This window comes from Spizellomyces punctatus (genome assembly GCF_000182565.1).
Source record: "Spizellomyces punctatus DAOM BR117 chromosome Unknown supercont1.11, whole genome shotgun sequence".
Classification (NCBI taxonomy): Eukaryota; Fungi; Chytridiomycota; class Chytridiomycetes; order Spizellomycetales; family Spizellomycetaceae; genus Spizellomyces; species Spizellomyces punctatus.
The window spans coordinates 151282-168736 of record NW_015971547.1 but is presented as its reverse complement, the minus strand read 5'-3'; the positions used below and the strand labels follow the sequence as shown (position 1 = coordinate 168736).

The window sequence follows — 17455 nt, the reverse complement described above, 5'->3', positions numbered from 1 at the left end:
AAAGGTATGAATCATGAAGACTTTTTCGACCAATGCAAAAATAAACACAATTCGTCCTCAACAGTGTCAAGAACACTTGTCATTCAACAGCGAAAATTGCGTCTCTGTTTAAAAACAAAGCCAGTCGTCCTCCCCACACTGTCCCGTGACCCACTTCCACCCTGGAACCCAGATCCAGAGGCGTCTCCTTAAAATGCTCAAGACGCTCAAAGTAAATACCAATAGCCCAAATAGTAACAACAACCGATCTGTCCAGTCTCGGCGTTGGAGTTTTGTCACGAGTTGTCGGGAGGTTCGGAGAACGGAGCCGAAGGCGAGGTATTCTGTGACTGTTTTCGAGAGAACGCGACTCGACTCGTCTACCGACAAGTTAAAACTCTGAACTGCGATACTACCATATAAACAACAGCAAATCCAAAGTGAATACCCACCAAAAGCTTTATTCACCTCCACACTCTTTCCCAATTCTGTTGAAAGCATCTCCACGGCATGTCGCATAGATTGTGTCAGTTCGTTGCTCGCTTGTACCACCGATCGACTGTCTTGCATTTTGCGCATCCGAAGGTGCCGTTGCTCTGAGCCGCCTTTAAGCAGCTCCTGTCGCTCTTTTTCGGCGGCTTGGGTTAGGTTGCGGGTGGCGGATAAGTTGGCTTTTCGGAGAGAGAGTTGAAGTCTGCGTGGAAAGTAAGTATATCGCAAAAAGCCACAAAGAATGTCAAGTGAACGTACTGTTTGTAGTGTTCTTGGTGTTGGGAGAGTTGGGAAAGGATGGCGTGGGTATCACTCGGTCGGTCCTGCTCTTCCGCGATTAAATTCAGATCCTGGTAACCATTAAAAGCACATTAGTCTTACAAAGGCAATATCCGAAACTGATGCTTCAACCCTACATCTATGCCCTTTGAGAGCCCTTTCAACATTGCCCTAATCTCGTCATTCTGCTTCACGATAGTCAACTGTGGACCTTCACATTCTGCAAGCCGAGAAATGGCGGCTTGAAGTCGGAGTTCGGTGCGCGCAAGAGTGTCAAATTGTCGTTTTATGTGTGGTGCGAGAGACTGTGGTGGCGGGGATGGTTCCCGTTGACGGGTTTGGGAGTGTGTAGGAGCTGTTCGGAGCATGTTCGTGCTTTTGTTGGAAACAAGTGCTGAGATGAGCGAAAGGTGATGATGTGAGCGAGCTGCGCACGATGACCTTGTTGCCATGGTTGCGTATCGCGACCCTCCCATAATACGCTCTTCCAACGGCGGGCTATGTGCTTTGCTACATTCTACAATGGCAGACTACAAGCCCTACCTCACCGAAGCCCTTTCCATTGCCCGCACAGCCGGAGCCATCATCAAAAATGCCTTTACAAACCGCACTACGCTTTCCATAGACCTTAAAAACGCGAACGACGCCGACCTCGTTACCCAAGTCGATCGTCAAGTTGAACAAGTCATCTTTTCGCATCTCCGCTCCGTGTACCCTTCCCACAAGTTTGTTGGTGAGGAATCTGTCTCAGAGTCTGAGAGCAAGCGGACGGGGTTGGACGATACGCCGTCTTGGGTTGTGGATCCCATCGACGGTACAACCAATTTTGTCCATGGATTCCCTTTTGTGGCCGTTGCAATTGCGTTGGTAATAAAGGGACGGCCTGTTGTTGGGGTGGTGTATAACCCGATTATGGAGGAGCTCTTTTATGCGACACATGGCGGTGGAGCGTTCTTGAACGAGACACCGTTGCCCTTGCCGCCTCTCAAGCCTCTACCTTCCCTCTCGACCGCGCTTGTTGCTAGCGAATATGGGTCGGACCGCGCACCAGAGATTCTGGATCCGAAAGTAAGAACTCTACACAAAGTCGTTGCATCACCGGCCCGAGGAGTGCGTACTATTGGGTCTGCAGCTTTGACAATGTGTTATGTCGCCAGGGGTACACTGGACGCGTATTGGGAGGCTGGTGTTCATGCATGGGACGTGGCGGCTGCTACCGTAATTTTACGCGAAGCCGGCGGGATAGTCGTCAACTGGGAGAAAGGATCGCGAGAAGAGAATGGAGCAGAGGTATACGACTTGTGCAGTCGGAATGTATTATGTGTAAGAAAAACGACGGGTGCAGGTGAAGGTGAAGTGATTGTAGAAAAGATTAGAGCTGCGATAGAGCCCGTAGAGTACGCCAGGGATTAAGCTATGTGAAAATAAAATTCGGATAAGCTTTTAATGATTCAAGGAATTCAACGGTTATTTCTTTACAGGAATTGATATGCTACATACAACCCGCGACAAACAGTAAAGATATGCTACGCGGAACAGAATAATACAAAGTAACAACAGGATACAGTAACAACTAAACATATACAAAGCCAATGTGCTCCAAACCACAGTAACTAACGCCTGCTCACTTTCATAACACAAGGCCATCAGTCGGCTGACAGGAATGTCCATCCTCAACGAAGAATTCCTCAACTTCCCAGGTAAATGATGCCAGCAATACTGCTAACGATACCAGCAAACATCCCTGAGATCCATCCAGCCACAAACGCTCCACGATGGTCCGTCGAGTGTGAACAACAATGACGCTTTGCATGCAAATCAAGAATATCGTCTGCTCCCCTTTTACGACCTTGGCTCGGAACTTGGTGTAGGTCGTCCATTGATTTATCGTCGGCGGATACTGGAGCATCTAGTGCGATGTCATTCACAAGTTTCGCAAGTCGCTCGTTTTCGTTCTGAGCGAGTGTGATTTGCCTTTGTGGTTCTTCGCTTCGTTGGGAAAACGTGCACCGCTTCGTCGAAGCGACGCTAGCTTCAATGTGACCAATGTTGTTCGACGGTTGTTCACATCTATCCGCTGTGTTTTGTGACTGATCGTTCTTACTCTGAATCGTTGGTAGACGCTCTTCTACGTTCGAACTGTCCGTATTGGAGCGCTGCGCAACTATCGGTACTTTTTCCAAACTGAGTGCCTTATCTAAATCTTGCAACAATTTTTCGAGTTGCTGATACCAGTCCCTTTGGTCGCTCGTATGCTTTAGCAGTCCTTCGTTGATTTCCTGAACGGCATGTTTCATCTCTGCCACGCCCTCGATGTTTCCAGTGACAGTAATACAAGCTGTAATGGCGATGATGCGGTCAATCGCTTCCTTTCGCCAAGCCCTCATGGGGATTACCGACTCCAAATGCGTAGTGGATATATCTTTATCCACCGCAAGCGTTGATACCATCTCACGTCCCCACGCGCAATGAAGTTTCATGCTATCAAGTTGTTTACTGAGAGGAGGCGAGCATTTGGAGAAACCGAAAGCAGAATCGAGGTCCGATGTGTCGTCAGAATATGATGGCGACTCGTCCTGTATCGATGCGGGTTAGTCAACTCACAGTTCACATTTCATGCAATTGGGAATCACATATACCATTACGCTTGAAAATTCACTGACTTCTTCAGATTCATCATTGGAGGTGAGGAACATTTCGTCAGCGGAGCTCAGAGTTGGCACTTGGACATCAATACTTTCAACGTCGTCCGTTTCGTCAGTAATTTCATTTTCATCTAGAACTGCGATAGGTTGTGTAGCTGTTGGAGATTCTGAGACAGTCTCGGTCGGGCCCGCATCCCCAACCAGGTCAATTTCTTCCTCCAATTCCTTTTCTGCAACGGGATCCGAGACAATCTTTGCTGAGCCAACATCTCCAATTGAATCAATATCTTCTACTATGTCGATATCTCCTACTGAGTCACAGGGTTCGGGGGCACCCTCCTCGTCTTCGTCACCTGCTTCATCTTCCGTGAGGTCTATGAGGGCTCCTGGCCGCTGTGTGCCAAAATCAATGTCAATGATATGAATGCGGGGACAGCACACGAGGTTATTTCAAACCTTTAGTGGACCGATGGGACAATCCGACTCCGAATCTGAATCATCCGTGAGGTCTATGAGGGCCCTATGCTGCCATGTACCAAAACACGATCTTAATGACATGCACGCGGAGACAGCACACGAGATTATTTCAAACCTTTAGGGGACCGATGGGACAATCCGACTCCGAATCTGAATCATCCGTGATTTCGGTCGTTGTCTCATCGGTGAAATCAGACCATGTGATATTACTTATAGGATCACGAAAGTAAACATTTTTTATAACAGGAATCTCTGTTGATAAAGCATGTCAGCATACCATTGGACTACCATTGGACCACAGCATCCTCTCTTTAGAACGTACCCCGCGACCCAGGCAGCATATCCAAATCACTCCTAACCCTGCTGATCCGAGAACTCGTAGACAACGCAGGGGGGGAATTCAAGGAGGTCCCACGCTCAGGTGAATCCGACTGTTCAATGTTAACGGCTGACTCCTCAGTGCCCTCCTCTTGAAGCTTGAGACCGGCCCGCTCCAAACCGGTCAAATCTTTCGGACCACCGAAGCCTTGCTGAGAAAAGCAATCAGAGGAACTGAACATTTCCATAAGTTATCAACTTTTTTCTTTATGGGAGTATCGAGAGAATCTGGGGGAAATAATAGTACACGTTAAAGGTTCGTGAGGTAGCGGATGAACTGTGACTTTCCCACACCCAGCTGTGCACACTCCAGATGTCGTCAAAAAACCACTTACCAGTGCGCAATCAAGAATGGATATCTCTGAGACTGCAGGTGCGCTGCGTCCTGCAGAGGATGGGCATTTCACACATTCATTGGAGGAGAGATGCACGGCGTGACAAAGCTTCCGTTTCCACCTGACAAGGGTTGCGTAATCAACGATCACTTGCACAGCCACTTTGGGCTCAGTTCCTAACCTCGTCCATGTCACGCTGTTGCAGAGAAGATCTAGCAATGTCGGTTACAGAGGCGAGAACGTCTCTTCCCGTCATCCTTGGATCCTCCTCCAAATTCCGAGCTAAAATTCTCAAATCCCATAATGTCGAATTCACGACTCTAAAACCCGACATTGACGAAAAAGCCGTCGCGGGCCGCGCGGATGCCAACGGACCGAGCCAAGTATGCTTGGCCGTTGCCAAAGCAAAGGCGGACGCACTTGTTGCGCAGGTACAGGGTCAGCATGTTTTGGTCGTTACCTGTGACCAGGTTGTTGCTTGGGAAGGTGGAGTGAGAGAGAAGCCAGAGAATGAGGAGGTAAGGTTGCAGGAACATTCATGGCCCGTAAGATACACCAGCACCTGGTTTACGCTGGCTATCCTCAGATGTGCCGGGAATACCTACGTAGCTATGCAAATGCGCCAGCCGAGACCCATTCGGCAGTTGTAGTCAGTGAGTGTCGCTGTACCGCTTCTCATCGAACACATTCAATTGCCTCTCATTCAAGTCAAATCAAGCAAATACCAAAACAGGAAAGCAAGTACATGGGGTAGACGTTGCCCAACAATATTTTGCCCCCATTCCTACACCTGTTATCAACGGGCTCATTTCTAAAGGGGATGTGATGCATTGCTGTGGAGGATTCATGATTGATGATCGTAAGTACTCTGTGATTTTTGTGTGGTGCATATCTTTTCGTAACTTGCTGTTCCATCAAGCTCTCCTAGAGCCGTATCTATTGAAACGAGAGGGGGATGAAGACTCCATAATCGGAATGCCCATGCGCTTACTGATGCGCCTGTTGAAAGAAGCAGAGACATAATGCTCAAATTAGTCCAGCAAATGTATATAATAGAAACTAACAACAATATTTTATACAAAATCGATAGCAAACTTCTATGTGCACCAAAATTAAGCTAGAGGAAGCATCCTCCTTGTTAAGCGTTTATTAGTTTTTCTTCTCATGGATGCGCCGATGCCGAGCCACCTGATCAGGTCGTGCAAATTTCTTTGTGCATTGCTGCATGGGGCATCTAAAAGGCTTCTCTCCCGTATGTACTCGCAACTATGTCAAAAGTACACACACCTTTAGAAAAAAGATCATAGTCTCGCGGATAACAGTACTTACATGTTTCGTCAAGTTGCTACTTTCCGCGAATCGCTTATCACACCCATCCATTTTGCATTTAAACGGCTTTTCTCCCGTATGTTTCCGTATATGAATGGTGAGCGCACCGGGTATAGCAAATTGGCGTTCGCATGTGGGTTCGGGGCATTTGTAGGGACGTTCACCTATACCATCGCCAAAATGAGTATTGCAAGTGACGCCTAAACGAGATGAAAATCTGACACCAACCTGTATGCGTGCGCATATGCTGGGTCATAATCCCAGATTCCGAGAATCTTTGGTTACAGACAGTGCACTGGTACGGTTTATCGCCCGTGTCTGCAGGAACCTCTATTAGTTAGAGATGCCCATGGGCCCAACGCCAATCATTCTGGTTGCTTACGAGTTTGAATGTGTCTCATAACCTTTTGCCGTTGGTTGAAAGGCTTTCCATTCCGATCGCAATTTTCCCACATACAGACGTATTCATGTTGCCCAGACCCGATATGATCCTCTGATACATGATCAGTGAGTTCATCAAAGGTTTCGAAACGATGCGCTGTCAGCAGTGACTGTGCATTAGATTGTGATCTGTCCTAAGGCGCCTGGTAATACATTACGTACCACATCCAAGCCAAAGACATCCGTGCGGACGCATGTTCCCCTTTGAAATTGCCAAGTGGTCGGAGCACAGGTGCTGTATCAGGTCGTCCACTGAGAAAAAGCTTGACAAGCTGCACAGTGCCCACTTGCACGCATGAAAGAAAGTCGCTCTCGCAGACGATGATCCAGCCGTTGAATCCACAACAGAAACACCATCATCGGAAATCGATGCCGTATCGTCTGCGTCCTGCGCATTCGACATTGCATCCTCAGTTGCCATGTCGCTTCCAACGGTCGATAGGGCTGGAGAGGCACGGTCCGGTCTAGGCCTCTTTGCAGGGTGACCGACACGGTTTGCAGAAAGATGTAATTTGCTGATGTGGGGAAGTAGCTCATCGACTGTCCGGAACTCCGCAGTGCAAGTAGCCCATTTGCATTTGGTATCAGCTTCGGCGTTGTCAGAGCTTTTGACATCGCCACTTGGAGCATTCTCTTCATCATCCACCACAATCACTAGGTCATCATCATTCGTGTCTTGCTTCGTCACCTCTGGATTCTTCTCCAATCCTTCCATGGAAACAGCATCTTGTGCGGCCAGAGGCACTGGGTCGGCAACAGCGGGTATGGAGGGCTCGGTTGGTGAGCTTGAGGTCCACCATGTAGCTACATTATTCGCAGAGCTAACCGACGGCACACCGAGTGACAAACGTTCCGGAAAAATTCCGGGCAGATTCGGCAGCCTTCCGAAGTGGCTCGGAGCAGGAGGAGGTAGTAGAAACATGGTGGCCGTTTGGCCTTGCAGCAGGGGCCGGGTATGACTCTGCAGACCAGCAGACAACTGAGCTATAAGACTATTGTACCGCATGAGCACATCCTGGCAAAAACGGTTGTCACAGATTCCAGAGCATTGCTGGAGGGGCGCAGGCGGTGGGAGTGGCGCCGAGGGGAACTGAACTGAGGGGAGTGAAGTTGGACTAGGTCCAGTTGAGGGTATTTGCTAAAAATGACAGTGTCAGTAACGAAACTCTTGTCTTAATTGACTTGAAAGGAAACTCTACCTCCATGTTTTTCCGCTGAAGCGGCTTGATGTGAAAGAGTTCAGCACACGAAGCAAAGTGGGAGTATCTTTGCACGTAGCGAGATTTTTATAATGGCTGCTTGTGTATAACCGTCTATAAGCAGCTGTAATGTAGATGAGCGTTCAATTTCCGAGCTTTGAAATGAGGACAAGAAACGCTCCAGCTGCTGCCACTTTTTGTCCTTCTGGCGTCGGGACTTTCGGATGAAGAAGTCACGTGGAATCATTTTGATTCATTCATACCACGTGTCTCACGTGCTGCTTAGGCGCGTGATACATAGCAACCAATGCCAACCTCTTGTTGTCAAGCGGATACTGGAAGGGGATTCATCGAACTTTGCAAACCACAACCGCTTGCATCGTATTGCAGAGATGCTGACTATGCACCAGAAACCAACATAACATGAGGCCCTTTCTACCCAATGCTTTTAAAAGAGCAACATCATCAAGACATCGTATACCCCCATCTCCCAGTCACCCGGCATTTGTCGAGCGCTGGCTTCCAACCTCAGTATGTGCCGGTTGCTTTTTCTCGTGGGTTTCCGGACGCGAGCCACCTCCTCGAAAGAGACTACCTCGGCGTTCACCAGAGCGGAGCATTGTCCCGACATTTTCTTCTCATTCCATTCTTGTCTCGAAACAATCTTATTCGACAAGGACGTCAACTGAGCTGCTCGCAGCTCTAGACGCGGCTCTTGAAGCTGCACCAGAGGACATTGGTAAAATCTGGGAAGCATTTGCAAATGTATGTGCTGATACGAACAGCCGATTGTTATTGTCCCGGGAAAAGGCCCTCAAAGTCGTGGGAGCGGTGCTTCACCATGCTGACGATCTACCGGAAATTGAGACGAAACTAGAGTATCTAGAAAAACAGGTCAAACAGGGTCGCTGGACGGACTTGAAGACGTATGTGGCTAATGCCTATATTGTCCGTAATCGCGAGTCGTTTACCATTGGACGAGCATTGGTGCATCTCGAGAAGATGAAGAATAATGCGGAGATACCCGATGAAGATACATACCGGCTGTTGATGGACGCACTAGGATCCATGGGTGACGGAGATGGCGCGCGACAGATCCTTCCATTGATGATCGAAGCAGGATATACTCCCGACGCAAATGTTTATCAGTCCATTATACTGGGGTACGCTCGAGGGAATAAACCAGATAAAGCAATGTCTGCTTTTCGAGAGTTGCAATCAAAAGGCTTGGCTGCCACTGTCAAGAACTATACTACACTAATGTCCGCATACGCCAAGCGTCGCGACGCCGACACCACGAAGAGCATCTTTGCCGAGATGCTCGAAGCTGGCATCCAACCTACTGTAGTCACTTACAACGTTTTATTAGAACTGTGCTTTGGACAGAAGCAGCTGGACGCTGCTCATGAACTGTTTGTAGCGATCGACAAAGCGGGGCTGAAACCTGAGACCGACACATTTAACATCATGATTGTCGGCTTATCGCGCACATCTCGACTATACGATGCGGCCAATCTATTTGAGCATATGATAGAGACGGGAATGAAGCCAGATCGATACACGTACGGTGCCTTGATACATGGCTGTGCCAGGGAGGGACTTATGATCAATGCGATGCGCTACTATCGACAGCTCTTGAGTTCCGGGATCACATTGAATCATCACCATTTTACCATTCTTCAATCAGCATTTGCGACGGCAAGGGACATGCAAACGTGTCAAGAAGTGTTTCGAGACATGATGTCCCGAATCACGCCTACGACCATCAATTACAACATTCTCATTAGCGGGTGGGTGCGCGTTGGCAATCTTGACAAGGCTCTGGAGGAGTTTGAAAAGATGAAAATCGCCGGGTGTAAGCCGTCGGGGATAACCTGGCGACGCTTGATCCGAGGATACCTGAGTGCAGGACGTCTTGAAGACGCCTTGAATGCCTATGTGGAGCACAAAAAAGCGTTCAAAAAGCCATCCATGGGAACGTATGTGCATCTGATTCATGCCTTGTGCTCTACTGGGCATATGGATGGAGCAGTGGTCTTGTTTCAAGACCTTGTAGATATGGGAGGAGATCCCATTTACCCACTGTATGAGCGGATCATACTTGGGTATCTTAAAGCAGGGAACCTCGTAGCTGCCGCAGAGTGGCTTGGACGCATGAGATACGCCGGATTTACTCCACGACATTACCTGTACAACGCCTTAATAAAAAGCGCAACGTTATCTGTGCGCCCCGAATCGGCCTTTCAATTCTATAAAGACATGGTGGCGGATCAGATAACTCCTGACACCTTCACCTTCAACCATCTGCTCCTCGCCTCGTTTGGTGATCCGAGATCCGTGGAACGAGTATTGCAGGACATGCGGTTGGCCCGAATCCCCTTTGACCATTACACGTATGCAACACTGCTCTTCATTCAGTCGAAGGAGAATAGAAACTTTGAAATGGCTTGGGGATTGTGGGAGGAGTATGTTTCCGCCGTATCCAAGTCCGATACCTCTACTGCCTCAACGACCGCAAAAGATGGGAAACGACCCGTCACTATTCATCCGGCGGTTGCTCGTGCCGCACTACGATCCTGTGCGGCTCATCGTCGTCCTCGGAAAGCTAGACTGGTGTGGGACGTGATACAACGATACAATGTTGATGTCAGGGAGGATGTAGCTACCGAGTTTATCAGACTTGCTGAAGGTTGGACGCGCAAAAACACAGTAAAAGGCGAGAAGCTTGTAAATCTATTAGGTTCGCATGAACTGAGTGCGTCCGATCCGCCGGGAAAGCAGGAACAAAAGGAGACTGTCACGCACTAATATCGCACAAGGCATCTATTTACTATATAAATATGTATTTATTTGTACATTTGCTGTCTGTTGTCATGATTTCGCCATGCGGACCTGCGAAGCGGGGTTTTGATTGCAGCCGCTCGGCTTTTTGATATCCTTACATAGCGCTCCGCATCATTGTCCGCAACCAACGTGTAATTCAAGAAATCTACTCGTCCCTCATCCAAACATCAGCTCTACCCAGATTGGGCAATATCTTCTTCCTGATATTATGAATATTGTGGTTAAACTTCCAGTTTTGGTCAAAACTATGCAAGTGTTTCCAACCCACCAATTGCAGCCGTTTTGACAGACGATTCACATCCTTGGCAATCTCTGCGGCGGTTAACGTTTCCGTATCCAGTTTCAGCGCCTGTTTGTTTGCTAAACAATATATTAGTTGTGAGACACCCGGTTGCAAGCACACCCAAAGCTAAAATCTGTTGACATACTGTAGAGTACTTCGATAGTTGGCTTTCCCACTTTATCCGACATGTTGATCACGACGTTGCATTTTGGGTTTGATTGTCGGTTTCCGTCTGTGACGAGTCGTTGGAGGAAGGCCCTTTTTGCCCAAATGTTTTTCTTGTCAATACTTACGCCTTGAGCGGGTAGAAGGAAATTGACTGTGGGACATTGACATTACCTTGCTGACCGGGATGCAGGGTTGAGTGGTGCAAAGTTGACTACTATTCGGTCAATGAATTTAAGCATGGTGGAAAGCAATTCATCAAGTGGAAGGATCTTGGAGAGGTTAGTTCCAGAGGGCTTCCTGTCGCTCGCTGCTTTGATGCCATGACAACCAAAGCACGTGAACTGGAAGTTAGTCACCGATCTGCCGACTTTCGTTTTGCAGTTTTCCGCTACATTCAAAGCATCGGTGCCCACCGAATCACCTATCGCACTCCAACACTTCCAAAAAAAACACACGCACACATGGCAAGCGCACTCGCCATTGGCGCCGGAGTTGCCGTCGCAGCCCTTGTAGGCCGAGCAGCCCTACGAGCCTCCTCCCGAATCGGCGGAAAATCATTCTACAGAGGCGGGTTCGAATCCAAAATGACGAAACGGGAAGCAGCACTCATATTGGGTATACGCGAAAGTGCATCAAAGGATAAACTCAAAGAAGCGCATCGGAGAATTATGTTGTTGAATCACCCGGACAGAGGTGGGAGTCCGTATTTGGCGAGTAAAATAAATGAGGCGAAGGATATGCTGGATAAACGGAGGTAGTAGCGGCTGTTTTGGGCGATGGGGTCTGTGCGTATTGGTTTGGGAGGTTGGGGTAGAAAGGAGAGGAAGCCGTCCGTGAACGGGAAATGGTGCAGCAAGTGTGGTGGGGAGAACGGCATTGGTACTTGTGCACAGGCGTGGATGCCTACATCCATGTATCTAGATCAAGATTTGCATTTTTTTATTTATGATATATCAGTCTTTTATCAGCCGAGAGGATTTGTTATTGCTTTGCAATGCCGACGAGTTCGGGGAGTTGCGCCAAATGCTATGATCGCGCTGGTGATCCAAACCCAGAAGAGTTTGCAGCAAGCTTCATTTCCAAACCTACAATATATAACAAAACTCAATATACAAAAACACACTTTCGAGTTTTCGATGGAGAAAACCATTTTTACTTGCCATCCAAAACAACCGACGTAATCTTGATGGGTAATTTGATTCCATTCACTGTTTGCGTCCCAGGAATAGACGAAACGGAATGCCCCACCATCTTATTTAGAGGACTCGTATCTTCTCTCAACATGCATTGTTCCATAAAGTACATTTCAGCCCGTTGACGCTCCTCAAGTGTGACATCCTTGCCATCGATACCCATAATCTGTGGAAACCGGATCACGAGGGCGTATCGGTACATTTGTTTGCGGGCTACGGCGTTGGCGGAGAGAGAGATTTCAATCAGGCTTGGGAGTTTCATTTTCTGTTATTGTGTGCATTTTGAGTTGAGGTGTTTTGGATGATGGTGGTGGATTATGGGGACTTACCTCGATTTCGCTAGTGTCGTGTACCCGGTTATTAGCCAAATGCAAGTGGAGGAGGTTTGGAAGGCAATCAAAATGGGAGAGGGATTTGATTCGGTTTTCTCTAAAATGTGAATGATGCTTTGATTTAATATTGGTCTTCGTACTGTAATACTTACTCCAAAGCACTTTACTTTATATGCAACTCTTTTAGGTTGATCAATGAGACAAACGACGAGGGATCAACACCCTTGATTTGGTTTCTGTCCAAGACGAGTTCAATCAGGTTTGTCATGTGTTCTAATCCATCGACCTAAAATAAAAGAGATGCAGTGGTCAGACAACTGGCAAGTACATGCGAGTGAAGCCAAGAGAAAAAACAAACCTTGCTAATACGATTCCCATGCAAATAAAGCATCTTTAAATGTGCCAACCGGTATAACGCCAAATCTGCAATTCTCGAAATACAGTTATATCCTAAAGAAAGTTCCTCTAAATTGGGTAAAAGGGTCTTGACGGTCTGTTGTCGTCCGTATTCCGGTGTATCGAGTCTCATGATGCCATTTGGGGATGTCATGGGTGCAGGTTGGTCTGTCGATAAGAGCCGTTCAATGCGGTTATTGTTTAGCGAAAGGGTTTTGAGGCCCGTGAGACCAACAAAACAATCGATATTGGTTAAAAGGTTATTGTCGAAAACGAGTTTTCGTAAATTTCTGAAATCGCAGTCGGCGAAACAATCTATTTCTCGAATTTTGCAGTTGCGGAGGTCGAGTTCGCATATGTTTTTGAATGTCAAGTGTCCGATTTTTTCACCGAGGAGTTCGATGGTAAGTTTGCCGAGATAGGCTTCCCGTGCCAATGTTTGTTCTTTCGGTGATATGCCTGTTCCGTCGAGAATCTTGATATCACGTATCAATACATATGTGATGCAAGGTTTAAATGATGAGCGGTTACCTTTAATCGTGTTAAATGATAAATTGAGAATAATCGATAGTTATCCACTTGGCATACAGTATTCCCAGTGAAATCCAAAATGATCAAGCGAGGAAGTGCTTTTAGTGGAAAGATGTTTATTAAGTCTCCAAGGCAATTGTTCCCGCAGTCTAAAATAAAACGTTCATCAGAAGACACAAAAACATCAAGCGTAAAGTACGTATAAACAAACAACATTAAACTCACAAAATTCCATCAACGTCGGCAACTCTGCCAAAGGCCTCAAACATCCAACACAATTATTCTCCAACGACAAGCACATCAAGGACGCAAAATCCCTTGCACACTCTACCGACGAGATGCGATTAATGCTCACATCGAGTTTAATCAGATTTTTGAGAGCCGTCAAGGCATCCATGGATTCAATTTCATTGTTCTCGAGAACAAGTTCTTCTAGGTGGGTGTATTGGGCGAGTTTGGATATATCTCTCAGGTTATTGTTTCTGAAACTTGCCCAGCGGAGATTGACGAGTCTAACAAAATAAACAAAAAGGTAAGCAACGCCATCCCATTCTTTTTTTTTCGTAAATTCTCTTACCCTAACGGAAGAACATCCAAATCAAACAACTGACACGAATCCAACTCCAACGTCGTAATCGCTTCCAATATAACCGATTCAGCAAGATGCGGAGAATGGGATAACCGCCAATACTCATTTTGGCCCGCCGAGAAGCCGTACCCTGCTTGCGTACGGACACTGAGGGGTCGAAAGAGGTGGGGTTGGGTTGAAGCGTGGTTGAGAATGGAGGGTAGGGAGAGTGGTTGGGGTGCCTTTTTGGAATCCGTAATCAAAATCAGTACGTATACGATAAACCATGGAAAGAGGGAAGATACCTTTTCGGTTTTAGGGTAGGGTATGCCATCTAGGATTTGTATGTGTGGAAGGCGTGTATGAATATATGCTCGGTACCCCTTGCTTTTACAAACGGGGTTGAATCGTGTGTCCAGTGTAAGGAGAGCAGAACCTACATATATCCATAATGGTAAGGACATGCCCACCAATTAAACATAAGAAACGAAAAAGTGAAACGATGTACCTTGGAATAATTCTACCAAGCCTTCAACATCCCCAACATGATTCCCCGCTGCATCCAAGTACTTTACACTAACACATCCCGTAAGCGAGTCCAAGTTGTTGAAACTCACGTCCAGTGTCTCGAGATGCGGTGGGAGAGGTGGGATGCTCGTGAGTTTGCAGTGGGAGAGACGGAGGGTTTTGATGTGAGTGTAAGGTGTTGGGAGGGGGTTGGGTGAAAAGGAGAGATTGAGGATTTCTCCTACTGGAGGGTTTGTAGAGTCCTAATTGTTACGTGGTTCAGCATATGAAAGGACAATAACAGAGAGGAAAGAGACTTACGATCGATGAAATGGGAACGTCGTTTGCGGCTTTTATTTCAGGATACTGTGATTCAATCAAAGAAAGCGTCATGTCATGCAAAGAATGTATCGGCTAAAACCATGAAAAAGCCAACCAAAGAAAGGTAAACACCGCTATTTACTCAAGACCAAAATGCAACACAAACACCCTTACCCCATCCTGCATCCGACTCGTCACATCCGAGACAACTCCCGGCATCCCCGCCAAACTCAACCGATTCGACAAGGCCGTATCCAAAACCACTTGTTCGACCATCGAGAGTTTTTCAGCGTTTGGCAAAGTGTATTCGAGCAAGTATTCCGGAAGAAGGGGCTGGGTAGACGAAAATGTGTCTGAATCTTTTTCTTTGGGATCTGTGAGAGGGGTTTTTACGAGGATCGCTTGGCAGAGTCCTGGTTCGGTTTCGTTTATGGACAGGAATTGGGTTAATGTTACTGGTTCACAGAACCCGTATTCAACGATTGAAAAGACGTCTTTGGATTGGAAACAGAGGTATGTGAAGGTATCGTCGGGTTTTGTTGCTGCCTAAGTAGAGAGAATCGTTAGCACCCGTTCAAGTCAAAAATAGGGTTAGGGTTAAATAGTTAAAATAAAGACCAACAAAAACCACATGAACATGATCAATACCTCAAATTGATTTCTTAGAAACCGGTTATGAACTCTCGAAATACAATGTACGTTGGCATTCGAGTTTTCTAGTACCCGCGACACAACCTCATTATCATCTTCTACTTGCTCAAACCGGACATTTCCACCCGTTTCGAGTTCCAACAAGAGTTTTCTAAGATATATGTCAACAAGTAGTTCGTATATCTTTCTTTAATGGAAGTAAGTACCTGATGGCCATATCACTTGTATCGATAATTTGGTTCAACAGTTGCGATTTATGCATGTGGAGATGTTGGAGGGCATTGGATTTTGTAGTGATGAAGTGGTTGAGACGGTGTAGTGTTTCAGTCCACTTTCTTATATCATGGTTCTAAAAAAACCAATCGCTCTAAACATGAATAAACAAAGAATAGAGGGTCAGCAAGAAAGAAATCAAGACGTACTGGTATGGTAGATCCAGCAAGATCGTCCTGTCGTTTAACAACTTTTTTGACTCGTTCAATAAGGGTAAGTAAATCTGATTCCAGATGCGATGCATCCGACGTCCGAGTTTCAAGTACTTTGATCAAAAAGTTTGTGTTGCGCTTAATGGTCCGAATCCGCATATTATAATACCTACGAAAAAAACAAAACTATCAACCCTCATATCCCACCACAAACCAAAACAAATCAAAAACTCACATGCGTTTCTTCATCACCGTCGCATTAATAATCCTCCGACTCTCCTCAGTAACTTGCAACGTATCCAACCATTTCAAGTTTGGTAAATGGTATATAACATGCGTTTGGTAATTCGATAATCCACAAATGGGATTTTCAGCAAAATTGGGATCAGATAAACATAAGGAATGGAGGTTTGGTAAACGAGAGAGGAACATGACTTGACGAAAGGATGAGATGGCGTTTCCAGATAAATTGAGATCCTAAAATCATACAAATGAGCGCTTACAGTAATTTGTGGATATGAAAAGTGGGATGTTACCTCTAAAGCGAAATTCTCATCCAAAGCATCTCCAACAGATTCTATCCGGTTATTCCCGAGATGGAGTTGTTTTAAATCTTTTAGACCAGATATGTTTTCTAGGGTACTAATATCTGATATCATAAGATGACGAATATAACCCGGACTGTAAAAACTTCAGGGGATGGTACAAACCGTTATCGCATAACCAAAGGACTTGCAATTTCGTACAAGTATCCAAGCCCTCAATCCGTCGAATCCGATTCGTATACCTGAACAGAAAAGAGAGTCAATAACTACTTTGTGCACAATACCACTCCCAGCACACACAAAAAAACGATCAAAACTCACAAATACAACTCTCGTAACTCCCGACACCCCTCCAACCCTTCCAAAACCTCCACAAAAGTCTCACAAACCCACAACCTCTCCAAAAACGGACAAGCATTCAACCCTTTTAAAGAATTTATATCTTGCGCGACGATACAGAGGGTTGTTAGGGATGTGAAATGGGATAGGACGGATAGGGAGGGGAGGTTGTAGAAGCAGAGTGAGAGGGTTGTTGGAGGTGTGTTGGTGTAGGTTGTTTGGGTGATGTTGTTGTGGGTGCACTGTAAAACATGTTTTTTCGTGTTTTTATTATAGGGTGGTTGTTGGGTGAGAGGAAGGTGAAGGGCTTACTTACGACGGCAGCAACATCCTTGTTACTCTCATACAAAAACGCTCGATCAGAAGCTGTTTGAAAAGTAGAGTTCTTGACGAGTCCTCCTGTTCTTGGATCTCCTTCCATAGTCACAAACGGTGCGAATATACAAAGTATAACGTCGAGATCTTGGAGTGAAGTTTGGAGTCCCGATCGGTTATGTAAGCGGACGTGCTCCTCGCGTATCCAATGTTCAGGTGCTAAAGAGCTAATAGCTATGATATATGTATGGGTTTTTGTAAGGTATTTGAGTGGGTCCTTTATGATGACATTTCAGAATAGAGTTTAACATAATCATCATCATGAGTGAAATATCAATTAAAGCAGCAAAAACTATAAAATGTACATGATCCAATACTCTTTGAAATGGACCTCAGATACGGACCTATGTCCCCATTGGATACCGCAGCTGTCATGTATGAAACTAGAAACACCCATCGAGGTATTGTTTGGAAAATAGTTTA

General features: G+C 46.3%; 9 protein-coding genes across 9 annotated transcripts; 4 read left to right on the top strand and 5 right to left on the bottom strand.

Annotated features, from left to right (window-relative positions):
* Positions 1 to 84: 84 nt before the first annotated feature.
* SPPG_06115 (uncharacterized protein) lies at positions 85 to 1143 on the bottom strand. The gene is made up of 4 exons (XM_016754321.1): positions 888 to 1143; positions 730 to 821; positions 432 to 673; positions 85 to 359 (listed from the first exon to the last, which is right to left on the bottom strand). The coding sequence occupies exons 1-4, from the start codon at positions 1116 to 1118 to the stop codon at positions 109 to 111; spliced, it is 816 nt and encodes a 271-aa protein (XP_016606451.1). The 5' UTR covers positions 1119 to 1143; the 3' UTR covers positions 85 to 108.
* A 111-nt stretch (positions 1144 to 1254) lies between these two features.
* Positions 1255 to 2207, top strand: SPPG_06114 (uncharacterized protein). The gene has a single exon (XM_016754320.1). It carries the CDS (start codon positions 1273 to 1275, stop codon positions 2161 to 2163), a length of 891 nt encoding a protein of 296 aa, XP_016606450.1. The 5' UTR covers positions 1255 to 1272; the 3' UTR covers positions 2164 to 2207.
* Positions 2181 to 4684, bottom strand: SPPG_06113 (uncharacterized protein). Its single transcript, XM_016754319.1, has 5 exons — positions 4586 to 4684; positions 4195 to 4478; positions 3988 to 4124; positions 3390 to 3788; positions 2181 to 3326 (listed from the first exon to the last, which is right to left on the bottom strand). The coding sequence occupies exons 2-5, from the start codon at positions 4436 to 4438 to the stop codon at positions 2439 to 2441; spliced, it is 1668 nt and encodes a 555-aa protein (XP_016606449.1). The 5' UTR covers positions 4439 to 4478; positions 4586 to 4684; the 3' UTR covers positions 2181 to 2438.
* Positions 4685 to 4756: 72 nt separating this feature from the next.
* SPPG_06112 (septum formation protein Maf) lies at positions 4757 to 5696 on the top strand. Its single transcript, XM_016754318.1, has 4 exons — positions 4757 to 5103; positions 5172 to 5238; positions 5304 to 5444; positions 5505 to 5696. Exons 1-4 carry the CDS (start codon positions 4774 to 4776, stop codon positions 5606 to 5608), a joined length of 642 nt encoding a protein of 213 aa, XP_016606448.1. The 5' UTR covers positions 4757 to 4773; the 3' UTR covers positions 5609 to 5696.
* On the bottom strand, positions 5582 to 7756 carry SPPG_06111 (uncharacterized protein). The gene is made up of 6 exons (XM_016754317.1): positions 7555 to 7756; positions 6518 to 7493; positions 6297 to 6452; positions 6143 to 6232; positions 5915 to 6078; positions 5582 to 5851 (listed from the first exon to the last, which is right to left on the bottom strand). The coding sequence occupies exons 1-6, from the start codon at positions 7558 to 7560 to the stop codon at positions 5735 to 5737; spliced, it is 1509 nt and encodes a 502-aa protein (XP_016606447.1). The 5' UTR covers positions 7561 to 7756; the 3' UTR covers positions 5582 to 5734.
* A 146-nt stretch (positions 7757 to 7902) lies between these two features.
* SPPG_06110 (pentatricopeptide repeat domain-containing protein) lies at positions 7903 to 10385 on the top strand. The gene has a single exon (XM_016754316.1). The coding sequence runs from the start codon at positions 7978 to 7980 to the stop codon at positions 10360 to 10362; it is 2385 nt and encodes a 794-aa protein (XP_016606446.1). The 5' UTR covers positions 7903 to 7977; the 3' UTR covers positions 10363 to 10385.
* On the bottom strand, positions 10350 to 11112 carry SPPG_06109 (uncharacterized protein). The gene is made up of 4 exons (XM_016754315.1): positions 11021 to 11112; positions 10827 to 10939; positions 10667 to 10758; positions 10350 to 10598 (listed from the first exon to the last, which is right to left on the bottom strand). Exons 1-4 carry the CDS (start codon positions 11086 to 11088, stop codon positions 10572 to 10574), a joined length of 300 nt encoding a protein of 99 aa, XP_016606445.1. The 5' UTR covers positions 11089 to 11112; the 3' UTR covers positions 10350 to 10571.
* Positions 11113 to 11241: 129 nt separating this feature from the next.
* On the top strand, positions 11242 to 11823 carry SPPG_06108 (uncharacterized protein). The gene has a single exon (XM_016754314.1). It carries the CDS (start codon positions 11311 to 11313, stop codon positions 11605 to 11607), a length of 297 nt encoding a protein of 98 aa, XP_016606444.1. The 5' UTR covers positions 11242 to 11310; the 3' UTR covers positions 11608 to 11823.
* Positions 11766 to 17102, bottom strand: SPPG_06107 (uncharacterized protein). The gene is made up of 20 exons (XM_016754313.1): positions 16974 to 17102; positions 16640 to 16899; positions 16484 to 16560; positions 16310 to 16422; positions 16009 to 16250; positions 15771 to 15942; positions 15555 to 15697; positions 15346 to 15499; positions 14872 to 15243; positions 14698 to 14790; positions 14378 to 14639; positions 14175 to 14305; positions 13879 to 14111; positions 13527 to 13813; positions 13302 to 13450; positions 12733 to 13245; positions 12542 to 12660; positions 12372 to 12471; positions 12010 to 12307; positions 11766 to 11934 (listed from the first exon to the last, which is right to left on the bottom strand). Exons 1-20 carry the CDS (start codon positions 17076 to 17078, stop codon positions 11876 to 11878), a joined length of 3882 nt encoding a protein of 1293 aa, XP_016606443.1. The 5' UTR covers positions 17079 to 17102; the 3' UTR covers positions 11766 to 11875.
* Positions 17103 to 17455: the final 353 nt, after the last annotated feature.

Excerpts from the sequence above, each read along its gene's own strand:
- SPPG_06114 (XM_016754320.1), top strand. The coding sequence starts at position 1,273 with ATGGCAGACTACAAGCCCTACCTCACCGAAGCCCTTTCCATTGCCCGC.
- SPPG_06107 (XM_016754313.1), bottom strand. The coding sequence starts at position 17,078 with ATGGAAGGAGATCCAAGAACAGGAGGACTCGTCAAGAACTCTACTTTT. Across the intron at positions 16,423-16,483 it reads CCTTTGGTTATGCGATAACG|ATATTAGTACCCTAGAAAAC; the intron begins GTTTGTACCATC and ends TTATGATATCAG. Across the intron at positions 14,112-14,174 it reads CCTACCCTAAAACCGAAAAG|GCACCCCAACCACTCTCCCT; the intron begins GTATCTTCCCTC and ends GATTCCAAAAAG.
- SPPG_06112 (XM_016754318.1), top strand. The coding sequence starts at position 4,774 with ATGTCACGCTGTTGCAGAGAAGATCTAGCAATGTCGGTTACAGAGGCG. Across the intron at positions 5,104-5,171 it reads AGAAGCCAGAGAATGAGGAG|ATGTGCCGGGAATACCTACG; the intron begins GTAAGGTTGCAG and ends GGCTATCCTCAG. Across the intron at positions 5,239-5,303 it reads CCATTCGGCAGTTGTAGTCA|CAAATACCAAAACAGGAAAG; the intron begins GTGAGTGTCGCT and ends AGTCAAATCAAG.
- SPPG_06108 (XM_016754314.1), top strand. The coding sequence starts at position 11,311 with ATGGCAAGCGCACTCGCCATTGGCGCCGGAGTTGCCGTCGCAGCCCTT.
- SPPG_06113 (XM_016754319.1), bottom strand. The coding sequence starts at position 4,438 with ATGGAAATGTTCAGTTCCTCTGATTGCTTTTCTCAGCAAGGCTTCGGT. Across the intron at positions 4,125-4,194 it reads TATGCTGCCTGGGTCGCGGG|AGATTCCTGTTATAAAAAAT; the intron begins GTACGTTCTAAA and ends CTTTATCAACAG. Across the intron at positions 3,789-3,987 it reads GTCCCATCGGTCCCCTAAAG|CGGCCAGGAGCCCTCATAGA; the intron begins GTTTGAAATAAT and ends TTTGGCACACAG.
- SPPG_06110 (XM_016754316.1), top strand. The coding sequence starts at position 7,978 with ATGAGGCCCTTTCTACCCAATGCTTTTAAAAGAGCAACATCATCAAGA.
- SPPG_06109 (XM_016754315.1), bottom strand. The coding sequence starts at position 11,088 with ATGCTTAAATTCATTGACCGAATAGTAGTCAACTTTGCACCACTCAAC. Across the intron at positions 10,940-11,020 it reads CCTGCATCCCGGTCAGCAAG|GGCCTTCCTCCAACGACTCG; the intron begins GTAATGTCAATG and ends TTGGGCAAAAAG. Across the intron at positions 10,759-10,826 it reads AACTATCGAAGTACTCTACA|CAAACAAACAGGCGCTGAAA; the intron begins GTATGTCAACAG and ends TATATTGTTTAG.
- SPPG_06115 (XM_016754321.1), bottom strand. The coding sequence starts at position 1,118 with ATGCTCCGAACAGCTCCTACACACTCCCAAACCCGTCAACGGGAACCA. Across the intron at positions 822-887 it reads GGCTCTCAAAGGGCATAGAT|GATCTGAATTTAATCGCGGA; the intron begins GTAGGGTTGAAG and ends AATGGTTACCAG. Across the intron at positions 674-729 it reads CACCAAGAACACTACAAACA|ACTTCAACTCTCTCTCCGAA; the intron begins GTACGTTCACTT and ends CTTTCCACGCAG.
- SPPG_06111 (XM_016754317.1), bottom strand. Across the intron at positions 6,079-6,142 it reads GCATATGCGCACGCATACAG|GTGAACGTCCCTACAAATGC; the intron begins GTTGGTGTCAGA and ends GCGATGGTATAG. Across the intron at positions 5,852-5,914 it reads GTAGCAACTTGACGAAACAT|TTGCGAGTACATACGGGAGA; the intron begins GTAAGTACTGTT and ends CTTTTGACATAG.